Raw genomic sequence first — 9,009 nt, 5'->3', positions numbered from 1 at the left:
CACACACACACACACACACACACACACACACACACACACACACACACACACACACACACACACACACACACACACACACACACAAACAGACATACACCTCTCTGCTGCTGCTTTAACCCTTTAAAACCGGTCGGAGTTTGTTGTTGTTTTTTTTACCTTCGGAGCCTTATAAGCCTGTACTGGTGTTTTTAAAAGTCATGTTTGACTTCATACTTTTCTGAATAGTTTCTGGGATGCTTAGAACTCAAATTGCACTGCTGAAAATAGTTTATTTTGATGTACATGCTGTATTTTTGCAAATTTGCATTATGATATTTATTTTCATTTTTCCAGCAGTATATAAAAAATTGGTGTGAAGACACTCAAAATAAATTTCCTGTTGTTAGAAACTATTTTGTGCAACTTTTTTGTATTTACAAACTTCTTAAATTTCTCTAACTAGAAGTATATGTAAAAAAAAAAAATTCAATTTTTTGTAGTGTATTGTACTTTTTTGCAATTTATGTAGTTATTATAGACTTAATGCATACATATTACCTAATTTTGGGCTATAACAGCTATACTGATGTACAGCAACTTGAAATGCTCCCAAAAATGGCACTACAGCATGTAAAAATATAAATATAACTCTAGTGGACTTGGTTCTATGGTAGGTCCTAAAGGTTTAAATAAACAGAAAAGTCATTGTGAAACAAATGCTTCCCAAAAAAAATACTACAAGTCGTATTGACAAAAATAAATGCTTTTCAGCATTCACACTAATAAAGATTTGAATAACAATGCTGTGAATGCTTTTCAGCATTCACACTAATAATAATAAAATAGTATAATAATAAAGATTTGAATAACAATACTGTCAATACTTATCAGCATTCACACTAATTAACAAAAAATCCAATATGGGATTTTTTTTTAAACAAGAACAAAAGACAGAGTGAACTTGTATTTAGAAATGCATATCTAACAGGACTCTGGAGGTAGAGCAGGTCATCCACTAATCAGAAGGTTGGTGGTTCAATCCCTGGCTGTTATAATCTGCATGCCAAAGGATTCTTGGGATACTGAACCCCAAGTTACTCACCGATATGATAAGTGTGAATGCTACATAGAAAGCACTTAAGTACAAAAACAGTAGAAAAAAGTACTTCAAGTGGAAAGGTTCTTTATAAGAAACAGTCTATCTAAAAAAATCTATTATCAAACAGATTGGTTGATGCAGGATAGTTTAATTCTCATTAAGATTTTCAGTTACACAACAATAACTGCCTGCCACCAAATGAGATGTAAAAACAATTCCTGATCCTGATTCTATCACATTTGTAAAACAAATTGAGCCAGGGGAGTCCTGAATTAGGGTCCTTTCCCCAAAATGTAAACACATATACATTCACTCAGGTGAGAACAGATTCTATTTATCATCACATACCAGGGTTTAATGTTTTCCAACAGAAGACAGCCCAGACATGGTCACACGGCACGTGGAGCAGCTTACCTTCAAACATTTACCACAAATTTTGAGGAGCCTCCTTTACTTGGACTGAACTGTACTGGTCCATAATAAATAAATAAATTATATATATATATATATATACAATATATATATATATATATATATATAAGTATAATGAATATATATAATATATATATATATATATAATATATATATATATATATATATATATATTAATTAATATATATATAATTAATATATAAATAAATCAGATGAAAAGTTTAATCCCATGCCATAGCAATTATTCTCAGGCTTTATACCAGGAATGGACCAGGAATGAACAGGTAGACAGGTATTATTAATGTAAGTTAGAGAATTTTTCATGGAGTTCCACAGAGTTCTGTCCTGGAACCAATACTTTTTACATTATATGTTTCCCCTCATGCAATATTATTACAAAACACATGCATTTTCATTGCTATGCAGATGACACCAAGTTATATTTATCTACGAAATATGATAACATAATGTATCATAACATATGATAACAAATATGATAACACCATGCAATTACTTAAACTACATGCATGTAGGCAAAGGAACATCCATGCAGGAATTAACATCTGCACATCAACTTGCTATAAGAGCTGCATAGTAGCAAACTCTCCAAAACCAGCTTTTTTAAATGTCTGTCAACATACAAATGCTCTTATAATTAAATGAGTTACAGTTGCATTAGAAGCTATTACAACTGTAACGCTAATTGTAATGTTGAAAATCTAACCCTCTAGTTTCCATGCAAATTTTAAGGGGCTCTTCCATTTAGATTTTTTAAAATGTAAGAAGTAGTGGTGTTGTTATTCCACTGTGTCCCCACACGTGTGCGTGTGCATGTGTGTGTGTGTGTTAGAGAGAGAGTGAGACAGAAAGAGGGAGCGAGACAGAGGGACAGAGTTGAAAAATTCATGTAAGCTCTTTAAGGTCTTTTTCAAATCATTACACTAATTCCATATTCAGACATCTTCATGCAATGCAAACAACTATCAGAATTTTACATACATTATATAAACGATACATGTTTTTCAATGCCTGATAAAACTTTTATACAAGCTTCTGTTTAAAGATATACAGAGCCAGTTATACTTGTATTGCATTTGAGAATTTGACAATATAAAAAGGCATATTTAAAAATTGCCCACCATCCCTCAAAACACAATGATAAAAGCTACAAACAAGTGATGTATGGAGCTGGATGCACATAACAGAGGTAGAAAATACCCATGGAAGCAAAAGCTAGCAACATTATCCAGCCTGATATCACGGCAAAGCATGTAATAGGCACGTTGGTCCACCGTATCTATTACACACTTTGCCAAGATACTGGACTACATTATCTGTCATTCCGTAAATATCCATAAATAGCCTGTGAAGAGAAGCAAAGCAGACACTATTTCATGCAAGTAACAATTCTAATTTATTGTAAATGCGTTTATATTGCACAATTTAATAAAACCCTGATTCCTGTAATTCACACTTAAGCTGCTGTAACAGAATATTTGGAGGACAACACTGAGTGAGATTTATGTTCTCATACCTGAGGAAAATTTAGGAAAAAAATTAAAAATTCCAAAGCTTTCCAGAACCAAACTGTTTGCAAGACATGAACTTACAAACTTACAAGCAATCTTGTTAACTGAAAAAATATATTTGGAATCCACACATTTTACAACAGCACATCTTTGTGTGAAAGATAAAAAAACGGATCATGCATCAACACAGTGCGATTAACATCTGTCTGCATGGTCCTTTTCCTGTCCGTGTATGGCTTTGCAAAGATGAAAATGGAAACAATAATAAACTCTACCTGAATTTTCAGCATACTGTTTACGGAAAGTTTAGTTTGTCTGAGTTATAAACATCACAGATAGTTGTGTTTGAAGTAAGAGATGGTGCAAAAGGCATGTCTAATCCTTTCAGTTCAAATTGCGGCTCCGGATCTGATGAGAGGAAGTCTGGACCGACTGAGGGAGCTGGAGTGGAAGCCTGGTTTTCAGGTACTGAAACCTGGAGACATCGGTAAAATGAAAAAAGGTGCATAAGCACAGTGGGTAAAATGAATCAGTCACTGACAGGCCAAAAATGCCTCTGAATGAGGAAATTTCTGTTCTTAGTTTTATGCATTCATGGGGATTTTTGTATGTTTGTTTGTGTGTATGTACCTCAGGCTGAGCGGGGTTCTCATGGATATTCACTTTGTGGTACAACTGTGAAGTTAGGAAAAAGCACATGAGTCAGAAGAGGAAAGAGGATGAGCGCTAATGTGAGTTGCCAGGCAGTCCCAGACGAGATAAAGACTTAGTGCCCCAATCCACAAATAACTACTATTTCTTTTAAAACAACAAAAGTGGCTGAGTTCCTTTCACCTCTCTTTTATCTTTGCCTTGAATATAAATCAAGCTTTACACCTACCAGTGGCTCAGAGGAGGTAGCTGAAGGTTGTGTAGAAATATGAGAATTCACAGGCTGATAAGACAAAGCTGAAGGATGTGAGTAACTTGGGCACGCAGGTTGATTCTCAATCTGTAATTGGAATAAGAATTTTAAAATTTTATAATAAGAACATCAAATATTAACACAGCTGGTCTTAATTTCCACTTAAAAGAATACTTACATGATAATATACAGCAGGTGCAGGTGAGGCTGCAGTCTGAGGAGCAGACTTGTCCCTTTTACAGCACTTTTTACAACAACAGCAACAGCAGATGATCCCGACGACAATCAAGGCAATAACGGCCATAAATATAAACTGTGGCAACATTTCTGTAAGAGTATGGAGAAAGTTAGGGAATATGGTGTAGAGGGTGGGGGTTAATGTTAGTTAGAACTTCTACTCTATGAGGAGAAATGCTCTGTTGCTTACCAGGGGTCACTTCAAGCCGAGCACTCAAGATCAGGTTGCCATCTGGGTCTCTGAACTCAAAGGTGCCAGAGTCTCTAATTTCTGTAGAATTTATAATTATGCCATCCATCACTGCATGAATTCTGCCAGAAAAGCGATTATCTTTTATGATCAGACTGCCATCCATCAGTGTTTCGGGATCCATTTGGCCTTCAGGTGTAAAAGTCACGGTCCACTTCTTAGGACCCCGAGGGTATTCAATGAGAATGTGCTCATTCCACCTTGTTTCATAGTGTCTGGTTTGTTCTGTTAGTGACACAGATCAGACTTCATTAGAACATTTAATCTGGTAAAATGCAGAAATCTCACAGGCAGCTTCTCACATCACCTTTTACTTTGAGCAGCACCTTGGCCAACACAGAGTGGTTCTTATCCATGAAGTTGTAGTACCCACTGTCTGCCTGAGTGAGGTAAGACAGCTGCCAATTACCGTTTTTCACCTCAGCTCTGCTTTCTCTGATCTGAGAGTCTGTGCGATTCCACAGGATCTTTGGCTGGTCCGGACTGTGAAGGGGAGTAAACTCCAGGATTTCAGCCCATCTAGGGATAGAGTCCTCCCACGTATAGTAGTAATCCCTTGTGACATTTTTAGCACATTCTTAAAATGCAGATTAAGAAAAAAAAGGAGGGAACTTGTGCTTAGGAACAGGTAGCTAAAACACATACCTATATATTTTTGATCTAAATATACAGTACAGTTCAAATTCTTACCCAAGACTTTCAGTTCAACAACATCTTGTCGCTGGTAGCCACCAGATGAGACAGAATAAATTCCTTCATCTCTTTTTTCTACATCTGTAAGATAAATTGAGCCAGGAGAGACTCTGAAGCGTGTGTCTATTGCCTGAAAGATAGACAGCACATATATATTCCTCAGATTATAACATATTCTATATACTTTGATTTAATTGTTTCAAACATAGGCCTAACATTTATCATATTGCAGAAATGTAATGGTCACATAGAGGCTGCTCACCATCCCATTATTTATAACAACTTTTTTGGATCCCGTATTAGTTTCAGTAAAGTATATTGGTCCAGTATAACGTGAGGGTATATAATTAGATGGAAACTGCCACCTCCTGCCATAGCACACCTCATCAGTTTGTATACCAGAGGATGAACCTTTAATCAAAAAGATGCAAGAGAAGAAGAGACAGATGGAGGTAGTATTAATGTAACTGAAACCACAAACATCTGACAACATAATATCAGTTGTTTCCATTAATATACCAAACACACACACACACACACATACCGGTATTTTGTTACACTCTGAAAGTAATTTTGAAGACAAGGTTCTGGAACATCACTGAATTTACACAAATGCAGCAGCATAAAAAAAGCATTCTCATCCCCAAAGCACGAGGCAGAGTAAAGTATAACTCTCAATCTGATGAATTAACTCACATTCGTCATAAAGCATCAGAAATAAACCAAGTTATTATTAGCTGAATGAAGGAAATACATGAACAACATCTCACATCAGTAAATTACCCTCTTTTCAGCTCAGTCACCACAGCAGCTCCAAACCATTAAACCATTTCTGCCTTGCCTGTAACTTTGTCTCCAAACGGTTCAACCTGATTGGTCCCTCTGATGCACTCACTTCATCAGCCGCTATTCTCAAATCAGCAATGGCTGACCATCTTAGAACAGCAACTGGCCACTTTTAGATATCAGCACTACTGAGCCATTAACTCAAACCCATACATTACAAACAGCGAGGTGTATTAATGAAGCCAGATCTATGGCTTGACCAGCTATGCTGAGATGGCTAAGCTCAAAGTAAGAGTCACTGTGGTCATTTATGCTGGTGGCGGTCCTGGCCTGTTTGGCGCCCGGGGCGAACACTCCCTGTTTGTTTACTTGCACCGCGGTAACTGGAGCCTCGTCGTCTCGTCTCTCTATATACTGGACTGTATATAGCGGAGATGACAATAAAGTTTACTTTGACTTCAGCACAGCTACAAGCAGGCGCTCCTGCGCTCACTTTTCGCGTATAGAATTTCGAAAAAACATCGGTGCAAATTATAAGTCTGTATCATAATGTCTGGTGTTTTCGTGTTTGTTGTTTTGTTTTTATTTTGTTTTATTTTGCGAGTTGGTTATTAGATGCTGCTTCAGCCAGCCAGAGAATCCCCCGCCCTCTCCTCTCTGTGCCGTAAACAGCAGGCGCACCTCGCAAACGGAGGGCGCCCTTACTCCCAGGAAATGGGCGATAGAAAACCGATCGGTGCCTATGCCATTCCCAATATGCGCTGGCTGATGTCGGGGCAGCATGAGTACGAGCATTTTTTTAATTTTTTGCCGATGCCCGTGATGCCGCCCCCCACCACGATGCCGCCCGTTTCGCCCGTATCAAAAACCGCTAGGGAGCAGGTCAGGTTTTAATTTAAATCCTCCAGAAACGCAACGTGTTCACTGATTCTTTTATTTACAGCATGTTTTAGCTGTTAAGTGAAACCTTATTAAAAACCAATGAATGAAGCACAGAGTGTACAGGAATGTGCACATATAATTAATCAATTCGATATAAAAAGTATAAAAAAAATTTAGCAACAGATTAAAACCACGTATTGTTATATATAGCAATACGTGGTTTTAATCTGTTGCTAAGTTTCTTTAGCACTGCTGGAATTGCAGCTCCATGAACATTGAACATAAACCATGAACACCGTTTCAACTAATAAAATACCAAAAAGTTGACTCTGTTCATCTAGACACAGGATTAACTTTTTGGGATGTCCTTGTCTGGATGATTGAGCATGCATCAAGACAACCAATAAAATAATTACACTTTGATCTGCTGACAAACTGCCATTCGGCAGAAACGCTGCCTATTCGGATATTGGACAATGGCCTTTAACGTTTAAATAGATCCAGTTTAAAGTTTCAGAGCTCTAATCTGCAGCTGTTACCTTAAACAGCAGTGATAACGTGATTAACTTAAATGGATATGATATGTTTTTTCTTTAAATATTATAAATGACCATTTTAAGCGCCACTCTTAGGGGATTATCGCATGCGGACGATGAGTCACGTGACGCTGCAAAACGCCCATATTTACGTGTGAGCGCTCACAGAGCCGGAAGCAGAAGACAAATAAAGAATAAGAAAAAGTTGATTGCCACCGTCGTGCTACCCGTTATCTCTGACTGAGGTTATATGTTTTGTCAAACCAGCTAACGGAAAGAAATCTCGGCTGTGCTGAATTTTCTGGTTTCCGTCGTGTAAACATTTCCTTTCACTTTGCGGCTAAAGACATTAATGACAATGCATAAATACCGTGAATAGTTTAAAACACATAAATATGTAACTGTATATTTATATTTCAATGAAATTAATCAGATTATTGTTTTGTTTTCTTTCGAAAAACAATAAAAAAAAACAATATGCTTGCTTATTTATTTATTTTTATTTATGGGTGGATGTACGTTGATAGGTGTTTATGTTTCCCAAATAATTTATTGGTAAATGAAATGCACCAAGCACTAATTCTGGGAATAGCAGATGGGTGTGGAGACAATGCGTATTGTTCTTCCTGTGTTCTGCTACTGATTTAAATTGCATTAGTCTACAGCAGCCCCACAACACCAAACGTCTTTTACTACAACATGCACGCACTTTAATTCGCTCCGGCAGAGTGCCACTTAACACCTGGCTCCACGGAGAGATTGGATAACTTTGTACATGTTGTATCCACGGAGTGTGTGGCATGGAAATTAATTAACGTTTGTTGTAAATAATCCCAAACCATCGAGCGTTGTATTTCAGATTTCAGGTGTTTATATGTTAGAATGTGGGAATGAGCTCTACTCACCGAAGAAGACAATGGAAAACATCAAAAACACAAGCGACATGTCCTGCAGAAAAAGAGCAGAGAGGTGACTTGAGGCTCTTTTTTCTGAGTGTTTTTTCCCTCAGCTTCCAAGACCAAATCCGTACCGCATTCCCTTCTATAATGAAATGTTCGGATAACACACAAAAATTAACCCCGAAAATAGCAAATCAGTGACACAGGTGATGTTCAGTATTAAAAAGCCTGACTAAGAAGAAGTTGTGGACAAACAGAAAAAGAATAATGAGACCGTACTTCTTTTGTGTGATTGAGTTCTGTGCGTCCTGCAGCTGCTGGGTGGAGAAAAGAAGGACTGGGCGTGGCTTAGGCTCCACCTCTTCCACTGTAACTGCATACAGGGCCCATCTCCCAGGATACTTTTCAATAACAAACCAGGCATTTGTGTTGTTTCTGCCTCCAAGATCGCTTTTAAAACCACCATATCATAAATAAAAGCTGTTTAAAGGGGATAAAAATACAACTTTCGCACCGTTTTGTTGGCTGCCATCCCATTTCAAGTGAATTCAGAATGAATTCTAAAGGAATCGCAGTCAAGACGTTTTTAAACATGTTACATAAAAACACTGGGAAATAACTGGTCCGGTAACCTGCTTTATTTTAATCATGCATATAACCTATACTAAAAACATATTTAAAGTGTAAGCATGTGCACTGTCAAGGACTTTACTTATCTCATGTGACACATAAACCTCCCCAAATAAAGATAAACCACACACCCTACACTCCTGAAACAGCAAG

At 37.4% G+C, this 9,009-nt stretch overlaps 1 protein-coding gene across 1 annotated transcript; it reads right to left on the bottom strand.

Moving 5' to 3' along the window:
* Positions 1–1,711: 1,711 nt before the first annotated feature.
* On the bottom strand, positions 1,712–8,560 carry LOC102297433. Its single transcript, XM_042226967.1, has 10 exons — positions 8,506–8,560; positions 8,233–8,275; positions 5,386–5,534; positions 5,121–5,253; positions 4,738–5,007; positions 4,371–4,655; positions 4,122–4,270; positions 3,920–4,030; positions 3,670–3,714; positions 1,712–3,514 (listed from the first exon to the last, which is right to left on the bottom strand). The coding sequence occupies exons 2-10, from the start codon at positions 8,270–8,272 to the stop codon at positions 3,335–3,337; spliced, it is 1,362 nt and encodes a 453-aa protein (XP_042082901.1). The 5' UTR covers positions 8,273–8,275; positions 8,506–8,560; the 3' UTR covers positions 1,712–3,334.
* Between the last annotated feature and the right edge of the window lie 449 nt (positions 8,561–9,009).

The sequence above is a fragment of the Haplochromis burtoni genome, unplaced genomic scaffold, assembly GCF_018398535.1.
Source record: "Haplochromis burtoni strain Fernald_Lab_line unplaced genomic scaffold, NCSU_Asbu1 Contig_236, whole genome shotgun sequence".
Classification (NCBI taxonomy): domain Eukaryota; kingdom Metazoa; phylum Chordata; class Actinopteri; order Cichliformes; family Cichlidae; genus Haplochromis; species Haplochromis burtoni.
This window is presented reverse-complemented; position numbering and strand designations above follow the sequence as displayed.

Coding starts and splice junctions, on each gene's coding strand:
- LOC102297433 (XM_042226967.1), bottom strand. CDS start 8,272: ATGTCGCTTGTGTTTTTGATGTTTTCCATTGTCTTCTTCG. Junction 5,535..8,232: donor GTTTTCCATTGTCTTCTTCG/GTGAGTAGAGCT, acceptor TTTTGATTAAAG/GTTCATCCTCTGGTATACAA. Junction 3,515..3,669: donor AGAACCCCGCTCAGCCTGAG/GTACATACACAC, acceptor CGATGTCTCCAG/GTTTCAGTACCTGAAAACCA.